General features: G+C 34.3%; 3 protein-coding genes and 2 long non-coding RNA genes across 8 annotated transcripts; 1 reads left to right on the top strand and 4 right to left on the bottom strand.

Annotated features, from left to right (window-relative positions):
- Positions 1 to 393: 393 nt before the first annotated feature.
- LOC122608393 lies at positions 394 to 2,740 on the bottom strand. Its single transcript, XR_006325218.1, has 3 exons — positions 2,717 to 2,740; positions 2,544 to 2,630; positions 394 to 406 (listed from the first exon to the last, which is right to left on the bottom strand). It is a non-coding gene; the product is annotated as an uncharacterized LOC122608393 (long non-coding RNA).
- A 4,252-nt stretch (positions 2,741 to 6,992) lies between these two features.
- LOC122607207 (RWD domain-containing protein 1) lies at positions 6,993 to 13,605 on the bottom strand. Of its 4 annotated transcripts, none has more exons than XM_043780134.1 (11): positions 13,483 to 13,605; positions 12,257 to 12,322; positions 12,081 to 12,148; positions 11,125 to 11,158; positions 10,961 to 11,030; positions 10,629 to 10,686; positions 9,298 to 9,426; positions 8,832 to 8,923; positions 8,106 to 8,178; positions 7,795 to 7,876; positions 6,993 to 7,234 (listed from the first exon to the last, which is right to left on the bottom strand). In XM_043780134.1, exons 1-11 carry the CDS (start codon positions 13,487 to 13,489, stop codon positions 7,158 to 7,160), a joined length of 756 nt encoding a protein of 251 aa, XP_043636069.1. In that variant the 5' UTR covers positions 13,490 to 13,605; the 3' UTR covers positions 6,993 to 7,157. The 4 variants fall into 4 exon arrangements, with proteins under 4 accessions (XP_043636069.1, XP_043636071.1, XP_043636070.1 ...); XM_043780136.1 differs by having other exon boundaries at positions 7,795 to 7,873; positions 13,483 to 13,601; XM_043780135.1 differs by lacking the exon at positions 13,483 to 13,605 and having other exon boundaries at positions 12,257 to 12,329.
- On the bottom strand, positions 9,028 to 9,301 carry LOC122607208. Its single transcript, XR_006325018.1, has 2 exons — positions 9,223 to 9,301; positions 9,028 to 9,104 (listed from the first exon to the last, which is right to left on the bottom strand). It is a non-coding gene; the product is annotated as an uncharacterized LOC122607208 (long non-coding RNA).
- Positions 13,606 to 15,336: 1,731 nt separating the features above from the next.
- Positions 15,337 to 20,424, top strand: LOC122608667 (uncharacterized protein At1g51745-like). Its single transcript, XM_043781759.1, has 3 exons — positions 15,337 to 15,642; positions 18,169 to 19,010; positions 19,125 to 20,424. Exons 1-3 carry the CDS (start codon positions 15,452 to 15,454, stop codon positions 19,964 to 19,966), a joined length of 1,875 nt encoding a protein of 624 aa, XP_043637694.1. The 5' UTR covers positions 15,337 to 15,451; the 3' UTR covers positions 19,967 to 20,424.
- A 2,644-nt stretch (positions 20,425 to 23,068) lies between these two features.
- Positions 23,069 to 24,792, bottom strand: LOC122607102. The gene is made up of 3 exons (XM_043780020.1): positions 24,183 to 24,792; positions 23,916 to 24,038; positions 23,069 to 23,833 (listed from the first exon to the last, which is right to left on the bottom strand). The coding sequence occupies exons 1-3, from the start codon at positions 24,790 to 24,792 to the stop codon at positions 23,193 to 23,195; spliced, it is 1,374 nt and encodes a 457-aa protein (XP_043635955.1). The 3' UTR covers positions 23,069 to 23,192.
- Positions 24,793 to 24,938: the final 146 nt, after the last annotated feature.

Below are 24,938 nucleotides of genomic sequence, written 5' to 3'. Positions count from 1 at the left end.
TTATTTAATTTTTTGCCTTTGTGAAATGTGTGTGTATTTCCCTTTTTCATACGTTTTAAAAATGAGATTCTTAAAAGTAATTATGTGTGTGATTGCCTTCAACAATATTATTATGTTTGAAAGTTGTAAACCACTAATTTAGAACAGTTATTTTAGTCCCACTTAATTACTAACAACACGTAAACACCTCTATGTCAATACCATAATAAATAAATTAACCTCTTTTGTCAATCATAACTAGTTCGAGTGGTCAGAGGCATTCCAGATTTTACCCAAGGTCTTGAGTTCGATCTTTAGGGATGACTAATCATGGGGTATTTTCCTCCGAATACTTGTAACGGCTCATGGTCAATATCTCGTTGTTTAAGGTACGTGCAAGGCTTCACCATTATACGTTGAGGTTTCCCTGATGTCGCACATCGACTGAATGTTAGGAAAAAAAACATAAACTAAGCATGAGCACGGGCCAAAAAACAACCCGGCCCGGCCTGACCCTTAAAAAACTTTGAAACCCGAAATGGGTTCGGACGGTCAGATCGGGTTGGGTCTTAGCCGGGCCAGACACAGGTTAATCATGTTTGAACGAAAATATTTTTATTTTTCAAAATCTGATCGGGTTGAGTCGGTTTCGGTTGGCTCAATTCTGGGTTACGGGTTTCGAGCTTAAAGCTCATGCCTACCAGAAAGTCACGTAAACTCACTGAAATTAACGTGACTAGTAAAACAGTAGTAGAATCCTTTAAGTAAATAATTGAATTAAGTAAATAATTGAAACAGAATAAAGATAAACACTTGATTGAAACTAAGTACAATAAATGTAAAGTAGAAAACAAGTAAATACTTTAATGTATTTGATCTATTAATTATAAACATATAAAAGTTTGTAGTGGAATCAAAATATTGTAAAGTAAATATTCTAACAACTTATAAAAGACAGTGTGATCTATACTCGAAATTACTTATAAGATTTACAATACTTTAGAGAGTTGTGAAAAAAAAATTTTGAATCGATCTTATAAGAGTATAAATGCACAAAATTTCACTTCTTTGCTTCAAGCAAGTCTTAATGCATTTACTCAACCCATATTTGTAGGCAAATGGTTTTATAGTATAAAATAGTGATTTTAGCTTAAAAAGTACCTCAACCTGTCACGTTTTACTTTATTGAGGTTTAAACAAAAATCTGTTCATCTAGGAGAAAAAAACCGGCTAAAACGACTATATTGGGATTTAACCGGCTAACAAATGATGTGGAGCCGGTTTTATAATAATTGTAGCCTAGTTGGCATCCAAGTGTGTATATATAATAAAATACTACATATATCTGTGTGTATATAAAAATATAAACAAGATCTGCTTTTGAATCAAGTCCATCTCTACCGTTTCTAATTCTATATATATATATATATATACACACATACATGTGAATGGTGTTTTAATTAGCTTTTGAATAAATACCCGCAAATCAATTGAGTTACCGAGTTACCGTATGTATTTTAATTAGCTTCCATCATCTTTCCCCATATAATTATATGACTAATTTGAATAATAATAATAATAATAGATCTTCACCTTTCATTAGATATTGTGGTCGACCACAGCTGTCTTTTCAGGTAAGCCTCAAATCATTACAAAATAGATTACTCCCATCAAAATCAATTATCTTTTGTACATGGGTATCTCAACTTCTTTACAAAGCAATTACAATCTTGGTCCTAATCACCATCGTTGCCTGTCGTTTCTTCCTCCGGTCCATCGCCGCCGACAACAAGAATTAAATTCGGGGGAAGAAAAAAAGGGAAAGGAATGCTTTTCTATGTTCCAAAATCATTATGCTTTTTCATTTTTGTATTTCTGGTGGTAAACTGTATTCATGGTATGTGTTGTTTGAATATGTGGAGAAGAAGGCGACTTGTGGTGGCTGTGTTTGTGTTTGTGGCTGAGGATAGTAATAAGCAGCATTAGGGTCAGTCTGGTAATATGCAGATTTTGGTCGGGTTGAACCGCAGCATTAGGGTCAGTCTGATAATATGCTGCATATAGAGACGGGTCATATGATTATTGTTGGCTATAGATATATGGATGTGATTATATTTATATCGAGATCTATATCTATACGGAGGATGAATTTGTATGTATAATGGGTAGATCCCATCAATAATTTAGATTAATGATTTAGTTGTTTAGAGATGAATTTGTTATAATGAAATTGGTATGGATGAATTTTGTTATAACGAACTTGTTAAAAAAAGAAGAGGAAAAGCTACAGATGATGATCGATGATGATATTTTCTGGAGATGGGCTATTTTTTACAGATGGAAAATCCACGTCATTAATATAAGTTATAAAATAAATAAAAATGGCTATTCCATAGAAATCTCACTATAGTCGGTTTAACCGGTTTTTTTTTCCTCTAGATAAGACAGATTTTTGTTTAGACCTCAATAAAGTAAAATATGACAAGTTAAGGTACTTTCCAAACTAAAAGCCTTATAAAATATGGTTGAAAAGCATTTAAGTGATTTAAGGCAAGTTCACTTACTTGTGAACATTTCTTGAATTACGTTGTCAATTTGGATCTTGAGCTGTGATGTAACTTGCCCGCTCCAAACTTCACAACCCTTATGTCCTGTGTTATGCAACAAATGCTGTGAGGCTTTAACCGTATACTATGTTGCATAAAGTATAAAAAGGTACATTGTTCAAAGTAGGTACCCCATCCGAGCTATTCAACACATCATCGCTATTAGGAACTTTTGTAGTAGATGCCCCATTGTTTGAAGTAGGTACCCCATCCGAGCTATTCAAGACATCAAACGAGTTTTTCAAATCAACCGTATTGGATATACCGGTCTTTGAGATAGACACCATATTAGTTGCAGGTTGAGGATTCTTCAGCCTCTACACAAAGGATGGCTTCGGTTTAGTGAGTCTACACAATGTTTTTACTTTGTTAAGAAATGGTCTTTCTTTTCATAGCTTTACACCCTACCATAATAGACTCACCATCGTGATGATTAACCTTACTTACCTTCACATGTTTAGGACATTGATCAACTGAATGATCAAAAAGCTTGCACTTTGAACACTAATATTCTGCAAATACTGCTTCCATCGAGTGATCATCCCCATTTAAACAGGGAATATCAACCAATTTATACTTCCATCGAGTGATCATCCCCATCAAAAAGCTTGCTTTTGTATAGTTGTTTCGGCCCCATGATTTAACACACACATGACTAGTGTACGAAGCCAGCATGATTAATTGACTTCCCAGTATTGGTAGCCAACATACTAAGACCATCCTCAGTAAAAACCACCAAAGGAACATTATTTTATTGCACCCACACTAGGACACTAGTTGTATCCTGCTTTGTTAAACACACATTTGGTGTCCAAATATTCAGAAAAATAGGGATGGATCTCAATAGCCAAGGTCCATGTTCCATAGCTTGTTCCATACCCTTTTCGTCTCAAAGATAAAAAATGAAAACCTGGAATCATTCATTATAACTCGTTTCAAACAAAACTTCGCACGGGTATTCTTAATATAATTATCAACCACTGGGAAAGCTCTAACCGATTGCCAAGAAAATATAAATACAATGTGTTTGCAAATTGGCTATTAAGTATTAACCTCTTTGACCATATAGAGGAATGACTAAATCTGCCCCTTCCATGGAATTATCCAAGTCAGTACGTGAACGAAAATGTAGTTGTGATCATTTTAAAACTAAAACTTTCGTGAAAAACTAGAAAACTAGCCAAAACACACTGTGATTTGAATTAAACACAATGTGTTTTTAATGTGTTTTTAAAAAACACATTGTATCAAGTTCATATCACAGTGTGTTTGAACAATTTACTGATTTTCACGCGTTATCAAAAACACACTGTAATTTAAAACTTAACACAATGTGTTTTTAAACTACACAATTAAAACACATTACAATTAAAACACATTGTGTTTTTAGAAAATATAATTAAAACACATTGTTTTTAGATTATCATTACGTTTTTATGTTCATGTAACATTTAAAGTAAATATTATAGTATATCATTGTTGCCATTAAAGTGTCGTGATATTCATTAATATAGTTATTGGTTTGTCAATGTTTTCATGTCTTATTATTCTTACTAGCTAATCAACCCGGGTGTATACCCGGGCATGATTAGGAAAGTATAAATTTAATAGATTTGTATATGATATGATGTATTTAACACAACTATTATTGTAAAAAGAAATAGAAGGCAAACCATGATTAAATAACCTGTATGGTTGAATTTACAAACCGAAACAAATAGTTGATATTCAAAAACAAAAGCACATAATAAACAAAAGTCAATTACATAGTTTGGTATCCAAAAGATAAACCACTTAATGATAACTTAAAGTAATGATAGGTTTTTCATATCCACATAGAGAAGATAACTACAATCCTTTTTAGAAAATGTACAAAATGTTATTGGGTTATCATTGATTTGTGTGCTTGCACTAAATCAGCTCAACTTTCATAAGTACCACTGATTGGTGGGGCGATTGTGTTTCATGCAAGCGTTGGCATTAAATTTGAGACGCGTATGAAAAAGTCGATGAATATAATACAACAGTCAGGGTAAATTTTGAGACGCATATGAAAAAGCCTACCTACCATTAAGCAACATAAAGTAAGTAAATATGTGTAGCTAGTATGTCCAATATAATAGATTTGAAATGTCTTGTATGAAGCTAGATATGTAAGATATTATAAGACCCTGAATAAGTTTAACGAATTTAAATATATTTTATTAGTAGAGTTGATATATAAATTAATGTTGAACTACCAAGCAATCTGTTTAAGTAACATTATGAGGGCTTCTTGTGCATTGGTTAAACACTACCATAAAGAGTGTTAGCTTCTTCATGTAATTTCTACATAGTATCATCTGTTAATCAATTGAAGATCACATATTAGGTGTTATTGGAATAATAGAGTAAGTCACAAGTCGATTTAAACAACATAAGAAGGCCAATTACCTTAACGCCTTAGGTTACCTTGTAAAGTAATATGCTATTAGTTTGTGTTTACCTTTTATGACTTCTGACATTGTTTAAAAGTACATTTTAGATTTCCATGTAAGACCTTGGATTAATTGAAGGAACCTGACAATTCAAAAACATTACCATCATTAAAAAATTTATTGAATGCCAAAAGAATGGGGGAACTTAAATCAAGAATATGGTGTAGTTAATGAAGAACGAATGCCTCATATATCCAAATTTGCTAAAGTGGTTGCATTAACAGAAGTGATGAATTGATTTTTCTCTATCAATATTGTAGTAAGTACAAAAATAGTATGATACATACCCAATAAGACATAGCAGAATCCTAAGGTACGTACTTTGGATATTTAAGCGTTTAATCCTTTGACGTAAGCCATAAAGAAACAACAACAATTTCCACATGACAAAGTAGGGAACAGTGTAAGTTGCAAAAAGCACACAAATGAAAGTGTGCAACTACAAAAGTTCGTTGTAAGCTGATTTTATTCCCCAAACAACTAAATATACCAAGTACTTTGAAATTACTCTAAATATGGGAATATCATGAGCTAGTGTACATACAAAAATGAGATTTACACTCTGCAATGGACTAGTACTGATAGACCCATTTTTCAAATATAGGAAATATATATTATAATGGGATCTATCCAGAATACGCAAACGAATAAAAAAGTTACCGAGTTTAATGTTGCGGGAATGAAGATGGACATTTACCCATAACTAAATACCTGATATTCAAGAAAACCGAACATAACAACAAACTCGTTTGCAAGCTTTAAATCCCTAACCAAAATAGAAAGGACAAATTACTATGCTATTAGAAATGTGGATGAAGACTATATATCTTAATTATGATATAACAATAATTTCCTGCAAAGGCACCCATGAATACCTACCAATTTGATAACCCATCTTTATTCTATAATCAAAATATACAGTAGAAAGGATAGCTATATTAACAAACCAAAGTACCCTTACCAATCTTCATGTTCCTGTTAAAGCAAAAAAACCCAGTCAACAAAAGTAATCTCCCCTTTATAAAAAAATTTTAAAAAAAACCCCGAAAATATAATAAACATATATATGAAAAACATTTTATGACATGCAACAATAGAATCATTAAAGATCAAGTTTCACTATATCGTTGAATCATCAAAATCACTCGTAAGTAATAGATAAAAAGAAAGAAGCAGCAAAGGAAAAATACTCAAATCGAAGGTCGAGTACACTAAAACCAACTCATGCATTGTAAATAAATTTTATAACACACTTTAATTTAAATAAGGAAATTCGAGAAATATTAAAATTTATAAAAACCCTAAAATTTGAAATCTCAAAAACCTGCTAATTGAAATAGGAAAATTGATACCTTAAATGCTTGATAGTCTTGGAAGATAGGTCGGATATTGTTGTTCACCGGATAGAGGGTTTAAGACATTATTAAAAAAAAAAGTCACGGATCTATTAGATTTTTCCATTAATTTTATCATATGAATCGAAGTAGAGGAATCAATCTAGAAACAAAACTGAAGATTTTTCTTATAAGTTTTTGATGAGATATGATAAGCTTGTTTGAGAGATTGAATACAAATAGCGATGATGTGATTTATGTGTTGTTTAACAAAAAAGGAATATAAAGATTTTGAAAATAAAGTATTTTCGATTCGTTGTTTTTCTTGTTATAGTTTTGCTTTTTATTTTGGTTATTAAATCGACAGGAATTGGGTGAAACAAAAGGTGAGGTTGCCACGTGGCATTTTTTAAAAAGTAATTAGCTTAAGAACCTTGATTTATTAGGGAGAGAAATGATTTTTATACGTAATTTTTCTAGTTCTACATATTTTTTGTCCATTTTAAATTTGGGTTCGAAGATTTGACATAAATGTATTTGCTCTAATACTACCATAGATTATCTACTAAACACGGAAAAAAAACAAAAGCAAGACATTGGTTCAAAGAAACCTAACTTTGATTCAATTGTATTGGACACCAAAATTACAGCCTAGGTTACAGATATAAGTCGCCATTGTAGTCCTGGGCAACTTTGTATTAAAAAACATCAGTTTCACAACCAAAATCTGTTGGTTCTGAACCATGAAGTAACGATTGTCTCTAACTGGCTCTTGATGAAGAATGAGCAGATGAGTCTTTTTCAGCAAGATAGTGCTCAAGCATGTCGTCTTCATCATCTGCAAGCAAACAAAGACAAGACTTTAACTATTACGATGGTGGTCCAGTGGTTGGGCATGTGTCTCCAAACAAGGGTGAAACTCCCTTGAGGTCAGAGGTTCACCTGCTTGACTCCAGACTCGCAAAAGCGAGTTATCTCTTGGGATTATTATACTCGCAAAGCGAGAGGATACCCAAGATTACCAAAAAAACAGAGACGATACTCCTTTACATCTCATATAGCTAATTGTGCAATTTTGACCCATTTACTCATGAACCCGTCAATCTTAGTTACTTTTAATTTATATAAATGTCAAACAAGTCGAAAAGCACTTGAAAAAGTTCTAACTCTAGCAATTGTTTATGTAATCATATTTAACACACCGACTATTTTTAATACAATAAGATGTTTCAGGTCAACCCAACCCAACCCAACCCAGCCTGTTTTAAGCCATACCGAAATATTACACCTTTTGGCCACTTACGCAACCAGCCTTACTTTAAAACCCCTAATTGAAATAAAAATAAAAAACTTAGCAGACGAATTGAAGAGGTCAGAAGACAAAAACACAATATTTACCTTCAAAATCATCTTCATCATCAAAATCGAAGTCCTCATCTTCCTCATCGGATCCATCATCCACTGCTACTCCACCTTTCTGCTAAGAATACAAGTCAGAATGAAAAAAAAAAAAAGAATATTGAAGATTCAAGCTGCTGAAACTGAAGTGGTTAAAAATATCAGCCAAACTGAAACACTTTAAGTAGAGACAGTTCAATTTTATCTTAGATCTTCACACATTCCACATATATTTCTAGAACTGGGACCAATATGAATGATGAATTGATGAATTTTATCTTCACATGGAAATTAGAGATGGGAACATTTACCACTGTTTCAAACCACTGTCTGCCATTTAGTCTCTTTTCTTTGGTTGAGGCAAGTGCGGATTCTGGCATCAACCTGGAAATAGAAGAGAAAATTAAGCATTCAAGATTAACATAACCCAGTTCAATAAATTGACCACTCCTTTCTGTAACATGTAGAGGTTGTCGAAATAGTGGGTCTGCAGCTTGAATAATGGGTAAAAACGTGGTGATATTTTAGTATGAGGTGGGTTGATCCGGAAAATCTTATCCAAAAATCGAAATATTTCATGAACTGTTAGCAAATCAAACTTGATTACAAGAATTAGATCTACTTCAATTAAAAAGTACTAATAGAACGATTTAAAAAGTTTTATACATTTAAAACAAGACTTTGGATAGACCAATTTCCTTTTAATTTATTTTCTCCAAATTTTCTCTTTAGACGTTATATAGATACAGAAACAAATAGACGTGACTCTATCCATTCTTAAGCAAATAGTTAGAATTTACCGCCTCGAATGACATGAAACACTGACCCATATAAAACTGTATTCTATTATCTGTAGTGTAATCAAGACATAAGCATATGTAGACTGCACTTTCTACGGGGAAACTTTCAAGTGCTTTTATCATAAATCCGATGCTATCAATACAATATCACAGTAGCGGTGTGGGTGACCAAAGATTGAGAATATGAAATTCAAAAAGATTAAAAAAAATAGCATCTAGCATATTTATGAAGCTTACTTAGCTCTTTCAAGGGCCAATTCTGCTTCGAATCTATCTCTCCATGCCAAAAATGTATCAACTGTGACTGGTTCTCCATGAGGCACAATTACCTGTCATGCAGAGTCCAACACATCAATCCATCAAATCTGAGTATCATATACCAGGCACAATGCAGTCACATAAACAATTAAAATCAGTGAACAGACCAAGTATCTTTTGCTACTCAAGTTACAACTGAATATAGATGAAGTGAAAACAAAACCAAGTGGCACCAAAAATTGTTTAGTAATTCTGCACACATTTTGCATAGGAAAATTATAAATATTCTCAGATTCAAAATAAAATCAAATTGCATAAAAGGCAACAGAATTTGGTATGATTTTAGTTTTAGGCAACTATTTGCACTCACAAACAGGCTCAAACTTCATCTTTTTTTCAATAGGCTATAGACTATCCAAACCATGCAGGAAAAAAACAAACATACTTCATCTTTTTTCGATACAGCCTCTTCAACGCTATCATCGACATTATCTTGAGCAAATAATTCAGAAAGCCAATCCTTAGCTGAGCTAACCAGAGTGTAGATCATAGCCATTCCAAGATTCTCTGATGCCTACATATTACTCAGTTAGCTGAATGAAGTGTATAGCTACATGTGATAATAAAATGAGTAGACACTGAATGTATGCTAACAACCTATAGCAAGAACTGCCACTTTTACCTACAAATACTATGACAAATCACAAAGATACGCTACACTAATATTAGCCTATTTGAGATATTATGAGTTGAAAAAAGCATGAACCATGCCAATATATACTAAGGGGGTATTTGGATGTGCACTTTAGAACTGATAATCTAATTATTGCGACTACAGAGTCAAATGTTTGGACAAACATATTCTGTCTCTTTAGCTGTGCCAATTAATTTAGAGTCAACTAATCAGTTGGGGGTTTGAATCTTGCCATGCGTAAAATTGCTCCCTAGTTAAATTTCCCAGTGGTTGGGAACCTAGTGGAATTTTCCCTTGGGATGCCTATCCAGTGTGGATGTAGGGGGGCAGGTTTGAACTACACACGCTGGCTAGGCTCTCATCATATCATGGTTGGGTCGTCAACTCATATCGAAAACTACGCTATTCCATAAAAAAAGGTAATCAGTTTTGAATTATAAGTATATATCCCTTTTTCCCTGTAACCTAATTTGATGGACTTCTGCCTCATATCACATCATGTCTGTTATTTTTCCAAAGAATGTCCTATTTGTTCAATTTATCAATTACTTCATAGATAATAAGAATTTGAAAAACACTGAAAACATCTGATTGTTATTACAAGTTCAAACATGAGAAGCACATCCAAAGGCAAATATATCTTCCACTATCTTCTACAACCCGATTTGATACAACTAATACGTTTATTAAAAATGAGCATCCAAACAACCCTTTGAAAAGGTTTGCTTGTTTAAATCAGTGGAGCCTTAGTTGCAACATGGTTGATATATGTTAAGAAAGTATCATGAATAACCAACTATTCGCAGAAGAGTTGGCCACCAGCTGCCACTTTCTAGGAGCAACCTGGGTTCGAATCTTGCCAGAGGCAGAATTGAATTTAAGTGGTTGATTAACCTTGACACTATCCCTGCTGGGGGTTATGTGGGTACCAATTCCGTACATGGGATCAGACGGTTCCTATCAATTTACCGTTTTTTAAGAAAGTATCATGAAAAATCATAATCCAAAGCAATAAACAATGGCTCAAAATGTGCAAAGAAGATGATGTACAATTCGATGATAATGTGCTACTAATTTTTTACCTCTTGTTCGAGCTTTTCTTTCAACACTTTGAGATCTGAGTTATGAATTCCTCTTATACTGTGACAGAACCAAAAGAAAGGATTACACAAGAAAAGTAAACTTCATGATCCATAGTCGATAATAAGTATAGAGTAAATTAACCACCTAACCCAGATGTCAACACTGAGCATCTTTTGTTTGTCAACTCGATTTAACAAACAATGAAAATTAATTGATACAAAACATTTAATAGAAGCTTAGCAAGCATCATGGATAAACATAAGAATAGCCAATGGTTCTCTCTAGACACGAGAGAAAGAAAATATAAAATTACATAAAACTAATTCAGAACCTTTTGACATTCAGAAGTGGTATTTCATCTGGATATTTTTCTGTATGAGAGAATATCAACCCCAACTGAACTGCAACAAGATTTAGCAAGATACTCACACTTTAATAAAAAAAATAATCAAACAACCTCAAGCGTAAACCTCATAAAAGAAGGATGATACAAACCTGGAGTAGTAGAGGATTCATCAGTCTCGTCATCCTGCCATAATAAAGCACTACAATTAATGATTGTATAGGTAACAAATATAATCAAACTGCTGGTAGAGAAACATGCATTAATGAAATATCTCCCTGAGATGATTGTTTGCTTTGTGTTGGTAAATGCTTTACTAACATGACATTAACAACATAGTATCTAGACATGGCATCTATTATTAAAAGAGTCAATTTGGGTTGTATTTAATTGATAGGAGGTCGGACAGGTTATAATATAAAGAATTAGCTAAAAATGGGAAGGGTTAAACAGCTCAAAAGTCACTAATCTTATATTCTTATGTTTACAACATCCTAAATCATTTTACATGTGAGAAATCATACATTTGATGGCACATTTTTACAATATTTATCACATAAAGAGCTAGGTAGGTCAAATCGGGGCTGTTGTGATCTGCACATAAAATTCCGCATAATGAATCGAACCCATTTTGACTCATCACCCAGCCCACATTTTTAAGTATGATTATTCACTGTCAACGCATGTGAGCAAAATGAAGCAATTATTCAAGTTCATTGATGTATCAAATCTACTGTAGTAAGCATTTACGCCATCACAAAGGGTATCGTACGTGACACCAGAAGTTTCTATGCCAATTAAAATATGTATTTTTGAATTTCAAAGGAGCAGCTTATAGAAAGTGTCCACTGCTTAGAATGATGAGATACCTACAACAGTAGGAACACTGTAATCCTCACTGTATCAGTGGATTAGTCCCTGCCCAACAAAAGTTCTTTATACACTAGCTTTTTCCAAAAAAAATCATTTTTGATTTGATCTGAGCTTATGTAGTCATTATTTTCGAATTAATGTTATTTCTAATGTTATCGTGACCATCAACCAGCCAGTAGCCGTTTTATGTAAGATCTGAGAAAATAGAAGTGATAAAGTGCATAGACTTGGTTACCTGGGGGGATAAAGTAATTTGGAAACATCGATTTGAAGTGTTCAGTCCACTTTCACTGGGGTGAATTTCTGGAAAATACGTCAACACAAAAACATATCATAAGTTTGACTGCCGAAGTCGAAGAACACAATTCTAGTAAGGGCAAAACGATGTCAACAATTATTAATTGTGTGCACCTTGAAACTCGTCCATAAGAATAGCTTCCAAAGCTTCGATTTCCATCTCCTGCTCCTGCACATGGTCTGACATGAATATTTCAGTTAACAGTGACTACATTAAATTTCAATTAGGTTTTATTTCTAACAAGTTAAGCAGGTAAAATACTAGATGATCAAAGCACTAATTATATCACCATCATATATTGCACACTAATCAATCATACAAAATATTTAATTTGGACCAAAAACATTTCATACTTTTAACTCAATCCAGCATGTACAAAAAATCAGCAGTTTTGACCCCGTAACAGGCCCGACCAGCACATGATCTTCACTCTTGATCTATCTAGTCAATAAAATCCTCTTAATAAAACCAAACTAGTGTTTCAACTACAGCTATACCATCCACTAAATTAACTTTACCGAAGCACTACCAAGTGTAAACTGCTTCGAACAACCATTCCCAATATAATACCCCCTCCTTTTTCACCGTCTTACTCCTCTCACACACGTTCCACACCCAAGAAACTCACTACACCACCACATTACAAATTCTCAACTATAGCAAAAGATATTGGTAAATAACTTGGAAACGGCTCAAATTTATCTTCGTATATAAAAACAAAAATTTGGGCCTTTTATAAGTTCTAAGTTGTAGGCAACCAATGACCCGTCCCACATTGAAGTCTGAACCATTTATAAGTCGTCTTATCGTAACTTGCCGGCTATGAATACCTTGCACAATGGTTATAAGTTGAGATTTCAAGGTGCAAGTGAATGGTTTTACCCAATACCAAATTTAAACCATGGTGGAAGATACTGATTACCCACAACTTACGACAACCTATTATAGAATAAAACTTCTACATGTATAACAACGTGGGACCGATTATTACACCCACACACATACACCGGCCACAGATTTCTACCCCGTCGTCATCTTCTCCCACTCCGTTATCGTCGCCACAGCATTACCCAAACATCACTACTAGTATACATACAATTATACATATATATATATATATATAAATTCCTTAAAGCTTCTTAACTGTACCCAAATTATCTAAATCTATATATATATATATTCCTAGTGTACAATCATTATAACAAATTCATCTAACATTCTAACCTACTCACACACACACATAATAATATCAGACAACAACAACAAACCTAAGAAAAAAAATAAACACACAAGATCAACTATGTTACAAAATGCAAAAACATAAAAACAATAATTTCACCTGTCATTTCTTTAAGTTGTACTCTATGCTAGAGAACTTGTACGTTTATCAATCGCTCCGATTCACTAGCGAAAAATCTTTCTGTCAATTGCTCTGTGAAAAATTAAGCTGAAAAAACCTAAAATTATGAAGTAAGGTTTTATTCCAGTGTTTCGCTACCCACTGTAAGTTACCGTGTATCTTTTGATTAACTTGCAAAACAAACCCTTGTATTTTTGTTCTCCAGGAAAAAAAAAAAGTTTTTCTAACAACTTAAAAGTTTTATTTGGATGTAAATCTTTTTACTTTTTATTAGAAAAAAAAAAGTGCTACTCAGGAGGTTTTACTTTTTGATAAAGTTTTTAATCTTTAAAAGTTACACAAATAACTTTTGAAGTTACAGCTAAATCTACGATACCAAACTTTTTTAAAAGTTAAAAGCCTTAGCAAATAGTTTTGCTTAAAAGCTACATTTTACAACTTTTAACTACAAGCTAGCACTACTTTTGTTAATACATACTTTTGCTTACCTATCGATTTTTTTTCTTTAACAACGAATTAATAGTTAACATTCGAAATATTATGGTTACATTTAACTAAGGAGTATATAAAGATCAAATCATGTATATCTGATATGAAATCCAAGACTTTCAAAGAACTCCACAAATAATCCACCATATATAGATTCCAAGTCTTCCTCCAAAGGTATTATTAGTTTTTGATAGTGACTTGATCTTGTACAAGTTACCTTATTAGTTAATCGTAGACTATAATACATGTCTTAGACTCGATTTGTCAAATTAAATCATTCATATATGTTAGTTAAATCTATTTTCAATATCGAAAAATATCTGAAGATATTCAATTTAGGAGTTTGGATATTTTTTTATAGAATCAATACTATTGTTTAATTTTTAAAATGTTTTTATTTTATCCATTTTTTTAATTTTTAAATTTATAAAGTTAAGAATTACACGTACAAGGTATTTTAACTAGTTTTCAACACCCAATCGATGAATGTGTGGTTTTAAAACATATGTTTTGTACATTTTGTAACAATGTTTTTCAATATTATATATATTCTTTAACACTATCAAAAATATTACATTTGAAAAGTATTGCATACTTTTTAACACTTTAAGTGAAAATATTATATATTTTTTTAATATTTTCAAAATAGAATGTTATTTTTTTTTTATAATATGACATATATAATTATAACTATAGTTATATATGTTATTTCAATATATGATTTTAAAAATATTCTATTAAAAACTTTAAAAGATGTAATTTTTCTTTTCCAAGACAAACATTTTTTTGTTAGACTTTCCTGTTAAGTAAAATATTACTCTCCTTTGATAAAACACAATTTCTCATGTCTAAAAATAAAACTAAAAATAGAATTAACAGAAATAGAAACAATAAATATAAATATATTTTAATAAAATACAATCTGTCACTCACAGACACTACTCTCAACTTTGTCTCAAAATTCACACTCTCTTTCATTCCAAGTACTTGTGTTTTCAACTACACAAAGAAAAGAAAGAAAAATACTATACCAAAATAGTACAAACACACACATATCAAAACCCTGTTTATTTTGATAATTAAAATTCCCCCAAAAAAAGTTGAATTGTTTTATTTCAAGAAACATCAATTTTGATATCAACCCACAAGAAAATTTTGACATTTTTAACGCGAAGTGTGGTTTTTTTTTTTTTTTTATGTTATAAAATTTGTTTATTAGTGGATCTGGGTATCAAGTTTTCTTGATTTTAATTTATAAAGTTATCAAATTTATTGTTTTATTTATGTGGGTCTGTCCTTGCATGTAAGGTTTTGATTTTTAATATATTTTTAGGCTTTTAGTGATATTAATTTTTCATCCATATATATATATATATTAAAATATATTTTGGTTTTGGATGGTGAGATTAAAATTGTGTTAAGGGATTTTGGTTTTTTTCTTTGAAGTGGGTTTGGGGAAATGGGGGATTCTTGTGAACCAAATGGTCAAATTCTTGACCCAAAAATAGGTGGGTTGGTTTGGGTCAGGAGAAGAAATGGGTCATGGTGGCCGGGTCGAATATTGGGTCCTGATGAGTTACCAGAAAGTTGTTTGATTCCTATAAGATCGGGTACTCCGGTTAAGCTGTTAGGTAGAGAGGATGCAAGTGTGTAAGTGTCACTTCTTTCATTATCTCATATTATAATATATATATATATATATATATATATATTGTATATTGCCCTGTTTATGTTGTTAGCCTAATTTAGTTTAGAAGCTGTTTGTGAGTGTGTTTAGCTTATCTTAAAGAAAAACACAGTTATGGATAGGTAAAAGGATGGGGTTTTCTTATTCAGGTTACCTGGGGAAGGCGAGTCTTTTTGACTCTGATGTTTGCCGTCTAAACTTGGTAACCGATATAAGCTAGGCCAAACACTAGCTTAATATCATAACGCAAATAGGTTATTAAGCTCTAAAAAAGCTAGGCAAAACACCCCTATTTTAGAGGTTGCTAATCTCTCAACACTTTCAAAAGTGATTATTAGTGGTAAGGGAAGCACTTGGTGACCTTAAGGTCCCAAGTTCGATCCCCGCTTGGCACAAAAAACAATTCCTTTAAGGTACCCGTTACCAATGTAGCCTAGGCCTACATGTGAAGTTCTAAAGACGCGGGTTCGATCCTTCGGGGTGCCCAAATCATGTGGGATTAGGATGGAGGTATTGTATCAGCATCATATGGCTCATACGGGGTGACTTGATAGGTATCCAATTGTGGTACCGGGGCTAGAGTTCCCCTTATTTACCCTTTTTTTAAACTTTTGTAGTTTAAGTACGTTAAAGCATTATCTTTTGTACTATGTTATATATTAGTTGGACCATATCAAGTAATCACTTTTCAAAAGAACATTACATAAGGATTAAAGCTCACATGGTACCAAAAAAAAAAAGCTCACATGGTACCCAAATCTTTGAAGTGCAAACACAATAACTAACATCTCCTTATATGTTTGGTGGGCTGTATTTCCTGTCTTTGAAGATTGCTAGAATATGTCATAGACTGCTAATATGTCGCAAAATGACACCATTACTTGTCTTACTCACATCAGTTCTGATGACAGACTTTTTTCTTGAAGGAGAGTAGTAATAGCCGTTGTTTGTTTAAAATTCATCATTGGTAGTTAACTACCTGTCAACCAGAGGTGGCAGTAATGCAGTATAGGTTGGTTCGGTAAGTGTCAATTTGGTTATGGGTAAAGATTGTAGTTGCAAGGGTTGATAAAAAAGTGTCATTGTAGGTTCAGTCAAAGGCTGACCTAGTTAACACTATTTTATCTGATATTGACTTTCATAAATAGTCTATTCGTTTGCTAAATGTGATTACAAAACTATATAACAAGAATGATTTAATGTTCTTTAATACTGTAACTTATGAGGTTTTTATGCAACTGAATATCTGCGAATGATGTACACCTGTCATATATTTGACATTTTCTCTTTTTGTTGAACCTCCAGCTAAACGCCAAAACCCTAAACATTACTCAAATAATCCAATATGTAGGTTAATGGGTCAAAAGTGCCTACTCTATTTGTATAAAACTGAAGATGCAAATTGATACAGCATAATGGCAGGTTTGGTAATAAGTAGAAACAGGTTCGAACAAAATGGTAGGCTTTTTGAATTAGTTAAAGCTGCTAGGTTCAACCAGTGAATATTTCTTTTGTTTCTTCTACATTCATGATTAGTTAATGTATTAGATTTGATTTCAAAAAGATTACTTAAGTAAGTAATAAAGCTTCTTGGATTAAAAAATTTAGGAATTAGTAAACACTTGACTCTATTATACATGAATATTAACCCATTTGACGTAAAATTATTATTGACCCACCTTTTACGTAAATGGGTTGAAATCTAGCTATGTTATCGCAAGCTCATTTTGCTTCTGTTGAGTAAAGAAGGGTTCTTAGGCACCAATACCTAAATGTTCATGCAGTTTGGAGACGATTTCTTTATAGCCTCTGGTCTGGAAACCATCCTTAGAGACAGTAACTTCGACCCATTTACTTATGACTGGGTCAGATAAGGTTATAGTATTAGTATCTCTTAAGGGTCAAAAGGTGAAAGGATAAATAGCTAAGAAGAAAATCGGTTGACTGGGTCAAAATGCTAGAAAGTTATCTAATGTACATGTTTCAGTGATGCATAAAATGTCCTAAAGTGAGTTATGAAAGAAGTAAGATTCATGCTCAAGTTAATATAATGCTTGTATCATATTTGAGTATTTGACAGTGTGTTGGGTCAACCGAACCTGACTTTACCCACATTAAAATTGCTGGGAATGAGAGTAATGATATGAACCATAAGTCCAAGGGTGTTAAGTGTCAATTTATAATAATTGTCTTGTTATTCTTGGAATTTGGAAGTTAGTTGTTCTCCAAGATCAGGTCAAGTGTCTACAAATAAGGCTGCCATTAGGGTTACGGATGGAGAGATTTTATTATTGTTCTTAGGAACTCGGGCTGCTGGGCATTAATCCAGATTATCTAATGATTGTCTTGTTCTTTCTCTTATTTTCTGTTTTATTCTTATTGTGTTGCTATTTTCGGGTCTACTACAGTCTACATATTAATTGTCTGCCCTGCACATTTTGACATATATGTGTACAATCCATAAAAATTCATCGGTGATTATGATGCAGAGATTGGTATAATTTGGAGAGGTCAAAACGTGTAAAGGCATTTCGATGCGGTGAATTTGATGAATGCATTGAGAAGGCAAAGATCATTGCATCTCGTTCTTGCAAGAAGACAGTGAAGTATGCACGCAGAGAAGATGCAATTATACACGCTCTCAAGCTCGAAGGTTCCCTCTTAACCCCAGAGACTACTACCTCACAGGAATTGTTGCATACCACTCCTTCGTTAAATCATTCCCTGCGGGAAAAATCAGACAATATACAACCTGATGAAGAAAATGGAAACATTTCTGACAAGTTAAGTAGCTTAGAACACATCTCAGTTTCCCCACAGGAACTAGCACATAGTGGCGCTTTAACAGAACATTCTTCAGAGGCTAGTAAGCACCAAACCCCTAATGATTCAGAAGATGATGCAACCGAAGGAAGCAAGAAACGTATGCGGGGACTCAAAGACATCGGGATACCAGTTGTGTTTCCGTCGTTTAAGAGGAGGCGGTCTCAAGTGGCACATGTACATGAGTATTTAAAAAAGAAAAACCGCCGCCGACAGTTGTCAAAAGTTTTAAAGAGTACTATGATAGCTGTACCTGTTATGTGTGAACAGCATAAGAGTTTGAGTGGAGCGTTTCTTCCAGGTGTTTCTGACAATAAAGTATCGGGAATGGAGCATAGTGATTTGAAGAGCAGTTTTTCCGACAGTACCGGGGATGCGACAAATATTGCAACAAATGGCATACAGAAAGAAAATGAATTCTCGAGTGTTGAGCAGCTACTTGAGAATTACGATTCTTATGGAAGGCTCTTTGATGTTCCTTTTATCAGACAAGATTCGCAGAATGGAGGTATTCTTCTCATTCATGCATTTCTTTTTTATCCTATTATGAGCTACATTATACTGGTTTTTGGTGCCTTTTTTTAAAACTGATTTAACTTATGCAAATTGTTTTAATCGCCAGGTTCTTCTCCAGGTTTGGTATCTGAGAAGGGCCATGTCAGCACCGGAACTCATTCTTGCCAAAGTAGCCTTATTGAAACTTTATCCGCGGGACCTGATGAATTCCAGGAATCTGGTTCTACCAGTTCAGGTGCTGCTGTTGGTATCGATATCAGCCATGACATTTATAACAATGGTACTTCAAAATGGCAGCATAAAGGGAAAAGAAAATCTAGAAATAAGAGTAAACCTATGCAGAAATTTGCGGACACAAATTTTCTGAATGATATTTCAACAGAGTTCATCACTAAATCGCATGTAATCGAGGACGTGGCCGAGGTAACGGCTTCACAAAGATTGATGCCTTATCGTCATTCCCGCTTTACAGTCAATCCGAAATACGAGCCCTCGGATCTTGCGTACAAAAGAAGCGATATGGGTACTCTTTATGATGTCAATATTGAGGTTAAAATGGGTCATTTTCCTCGGCAAGCTCCTTACATATCTCTTATGAGTAAGTCAACGAGCCAATCTGTAACCGGTTATTCTCTTGAGGTAGAGGTTTTAAGCGAATCTGTTTCTGATCTTTCACTGAATGGGTCCGAATGTCTTAGTAGTAGCTGTGAGTTAGATCTGGTCAATGGAAATGTGAGAAAGGGTCCGGAAGCTTCCAAAAACCCAAGACGGAACAATGGGGTCTCATCTAACAAGAAGATTCGAAGATTATCGTCGCTAAATCATTCCAAGAGACCTAGTAGTGAAACTGGGAAGCTTAAAAGGCCTGATTTAGCTTGTGTTCCGTTGAAGGTTGTTTTTGGTAGGATAAATGCAGCATTGGGTATTACCTCAACGTGCACCAGTTGAATTTTTTTTAACAGAGGAGGCGTGGTTCATTGGATGAGGTTGTTTTTGTTTTCTTAATTGATACTATGTAGGGATTTAGATTATAAGCTATACTACTATATAAAGATTCTACACCCTTGTTAAAAAGTTAGGAAAAAAAAAAAGAGAGAGATGCTAAATGACCATCCTACGCCACTCTACACTACCACCAATAGTCGCCTCCATCACCACCCGTCGTCAACACCACACCAGACAATTGTAGGGGTACTGTGCTTGTTTAGATTATAATTACAACTTTATGTTCATGAACTGCTTTGTGCCCATTGTACAATATTGAAACTTTGGGAGATGGTGTAGAGCTTTTTTTTTTCCTTTTCTTTTCTTAAATGGTTCTTTTGTTCTTGTATAGGAATGGGTGTAAGTTATCTTGTAAAGATTCCCAAGTACCCATTTAAATAGTGGTTTCAATGCTTTTTAAATTGTTGTTATTGGGCTATTATTGGCGTTCTTATTTCTTTTATGAGGTTGGTAGTATTTTCTGCTCCAGTTAGCTAGGATTTGCTTTTGAAAAATTGGTCTGGAATGTTTTGTATGAACCCTGAACCAGCCACCTTAGCATGGGCTCACCTAATGCTACTTGCATCAAGGCATGCCTTTAAGAGGCTTGTAGTTTTCGTTCTATAATGAAAAAGTTCTGTGTATTTCAAATTTTTACGGTATTACTACACCTACACTTCATAGCCGAGTAATTATACAAGTATTTGCATTTTAGGTATCTTGTGTATTTGGTTTTCCTTGCAAGTGGTGGCCTAATCTCTTTCCCCGCTCAAGGCTTAGCTAGCTCTAAAATCTTCATGTTTTTTGATTTTTTCACTCGTATGTCCAAGTTTATTATGTCATTCTTGTGGGTAGGCTTGAAAAAGAATATTGTTCAAGCTATCTAGCGAAAGTTGAACTTTGGGTCTGATATATATGTGGTTTAACCACTATTCATGTGGTCTATTCTTAAGACTTTTTCCAGGTTTACTCTGATGTTTTCTCGATCTACCTTGAAAATACTTTTGTATCATTTATTGTCTTCCATGTATAAGTAAAGAACTCCCACTTACATATTCTATAAATACTTTTGAATTCCTCTCCTTTTTAACTCTACAGTTAGTGTACGCAAGGACATTGAAAGAACTATACAACGTCTTTTGCTCCCTGTTTTTCTTTTTTTCTTTTACCAACGTCTGTGTTGTTGTTATTTTAGTGTAATTAGGTTAATTGTTTATTTAAGTCATAATAATACATCATATAAGTTTGGTGGTGCGGAGAGCACGCTTATATGAATTTATTATGATCTTAGGGGGGAAGCCCCTAAGGAACGTGGATCCGGGGGCAGCGCCCCCGGGAGCAGGGTGCAAGGGTAGGAAACTTGAATTAAAACCGCTTTTAAGGCAGTTACGGGCTAGAGAACCAATTATTCAGTCATCACGAATTCTATTGAATTCTTCCCGTTTTCATACACACACTCTCAAACAAATACATGCAGAACGTTCTCGAATCTCTGATTGTATCCGATTGAATAATTTGAGGTAAACCATCGAATTGATTCAATCTGATAGTGTTTACACGCCTTCGGAGATTGAATATTTTATCATGTTTTGTTCATTATTGATTATTTATCCCCAACATGTGTTACCAATAAGAAATCACCCAAGCCAATTTACAAGACATTTTTTTACTAGACATCAAACGAAGAGAGGTAATCTTGATGTCATCAATGATGGACTCGACTTTAGTGTTGATGTTCTCGAAGCAAGTATGGTTGTGATTCCTCCAATATGACCCAAAACACCATTTGGATTATCAAATTGAGTTTGAGGGCAAGAACCCCAATGAGGTTATTTTCCTTTCTTAGAAATATAATCAAATGTGATTTTTTTTCGAATATTCGATTCTCAGAACAGACCCCGAGCAACTCGAGTCATCGCACATGCTTGTCACTCCGGAGAGTTGAATCCAAGACCTATAACTAAAAACTAGAGATGCCTCCTCACAACAATTACCAGTTAATCAAATGTATTTATTTCATGGATTTTAAATAAGGTTTTTTTCCATTCTTATTCATAAATGATAATTATTTCAATAAATATAACTTATAAACATAAATTAATCTATACTGGTAAAAACTGAATGTATATATTTTTTTTTCCCAATCCAATCTTTTTCTATTACTGACACCCGGAGCCATCTTATTAATCAAATAAGTTGTAACATATATTACTACAGGATTGTACTTAGACTATTCGTAATTGTTCACCTCTTATATCTTCAACTTTTCTTGCCACATCAACTTCAACTTTTTATCTCTTTCACCTTTCACCTTTTCTTTTTCCTTTTAACCTTTCACCTTCAAATTTAATAACTCTTATACCTCGTAATGTACCAATCAAAATAAAACAAACAAAATGGATCCGCAAAACCTAGTTGAATGGTTTCACCTATCTATATTCATCTCTTTTCACTCACTTATTTCACCTTGCCTTATTAATGGTCTTGTAAATAATAATTATACAAGTCATCATACTAATATACAACATATATATTAATTATGTATCACTATTTGATATTTATACTAATCGTCTCACGGCACACTTATAATGAATCGCAAACTGATGGCACTCCAAGCAGTTGAAAATCGGCCTGTACTGCAACTGGTCATCTCACATATTGCATTGACCATGACTTTCAATCCCTTGTACAAAGGCCAGAGAGTGTCGGTGCAGACTTTGGATTTCAACCTTTCCTCCAAACTTAACATTCAGAAAGATAAAGACGCATCCCGGATACTCTGAATAAACAGCTTGTTCAGTTTGTAGAATTAAGGGAACACAAGCTGCATGCATGGACCAGGCACATGTAGTGCAATGATAGAACCACTGTCCCGAGTTAAATGAGTATATTCCATCCTCGCAAATCTCACAAAAGTATTCTTGCGGATGGTTCTCGACCGGACCGTATCTTAGACTCAACGGATGTTTGTCGTACTTGTGCCTAACTTGTCGAGGCAATAACAAAGCGCATTCTGTATGGATGTAGAAATCACAAGAGGGACAATGGAAACCCCATCCAAATTGCATCGAACACCAACATGCCTTGCAATACTCTTTGGATAGTATGTCTGAACCCTTGATTCTTCGCAACAAATGGTTGGGGTGAGTTTCATGAGTGATTTCCTCCGGTATGAGGGAGCAATTGATGTCTACATAATATCCACACGTTGTGCACCCATACGCAAAACCATTGGAGGATACCGGCAAACTTGACAACGGAATACACCGGCCAACCGAAAACTGGGGAGGGCTTTTGGCAATAGAAGTAGCGTGTGTTGTGGATGACCCGGGTGGTAATGTAGTTGAGAGGGTAGCTTTGCACACCACTCATGGAGCACAAAACCACCACAGGATGATGATGATGATGATGATGATGATGATGATGATGATGATGATGATGATGATGATGATGATGATGGGTTTTCTACATTATATTGGGGACTACTACCACTAGACTTGTAAAATGGCACTGACGTGATTGGTCTGACACATCCATCACATAGCAGCTGTGTCTTCTTCATGGGATCATGAAGAGGAATAACTAATGATTCGTTACGTACTAGAATGAGTGGGTGTGGATGACTAAAATGGTTGATCAACCTCCTTTCATCATCGTCATCGTCGTCGTCGTCGTCATCATCATCATACTTTTCTTTGGCAAAATATTCCTCCTTGCGATTGTAACAATAATAGTGCTTCAGAAGGTTGCAACTTTCATCGGGAAATGGGCAGTGGAGTAGATTAGGATGATCAGTGTCGTTGAAGTTTTTTTTGTAAGTTTTGCCACGGCCTGATAATTTAAAGTTAGAACCATTAATTAATATACATAACATGCACGTACACTTGTAATTTATCAAAGGTTAATTGCTCACCTGCCCGCGGTGAAGTCGCACATAGAAAATGAACGTAATATCGACATTCATCGCATTTGTAAAGCCACGCTAAATCGCCAAGAAAAGGGCCATCACAGACTTTGCAAACAGGAAAGGTGTTAGCTTTTTAATCAATATAGGGAAAGGAAGAGGCAAGGGTGAGTAAATGAGAATGAGTGAAAGTGTCTTTGGTAGATCGTTGAATCGATAACTTGGTCGGCAGCAAAGCGCAGTCCAGATGGATCCGGAACCAAGAACAGATGTTACAATGGTAGAAGTTCCCCCTTTCATCATTATGACTCGTAGCACAAGCATCACAAGTAGCTGATGTCGACTTGAACGTACGCTGCAACGGGTGATCAGGATGATGATTTGGGTGGACCATCTTTTGTTGAGACGTGGTCGCACAAACTATGTCCATAGTGAATTTGCAGATGGCACAATGGTAATTATAGAACATATTATGATCAGCTTTGCAGATGCTACAGCTCCATGACAAATCAGAAGGATCTCCAAATTTGAAAGAGGGATCGGGTTCGGTAAACTGATATTTCTTGGACAAGGTCAGCTGATGACCCGTCGGATGATCATGTAACGGGTGGCTCTCTAGGATTAAAGGCAGTTCCGCACAGAATTTGTGCAGAGAATAGTCGTCGTCACATTCATGACACTTGTAGTAACACAAATGAAATGAATAAATCCGCTCCTCACACATTTTACATTGCCCCCCATGCTGCTGCTGGTCATCTTCTTGTACCACCACCTTCAAATCATCATCATCATCAGAGGAGCAATAATTTTGAATGATGTGGCGGGTTTGTTGTAGATGCGTAAGATAGAGCATATGTTGGTGACTAAAGTGCTTCAATTTTTCCATTGCAACTCACCTACCGACCTACATTATGCATCATGAGTTATATATATGCGTATCGCCAATACTACTTATTTTTTATAAATTAAGTTTAGTGTTCTACAATTCCCTTTGATACATTTCGTTATTTATAGATAAACACTCATCTTTGG

Source organism: Erigeron canadensis, chromosome 7 (genome assembly GCF_010389155.1).
Source record: "Erigeron canadensis isolate Cc75 chromosome 7, C_canadensis_v1, whole genome shotgun sequence".
Classification (NCBI taxonomy): Eukaryota; Viridiplantae; Streptophyta; class Magnoliopsida; order Asterales; family Asteraceae; genus Erigeron; species Erigeron canadensis.
This window is presented reverse-complemented; position numbering and strand designations above follow the sequence as displayed.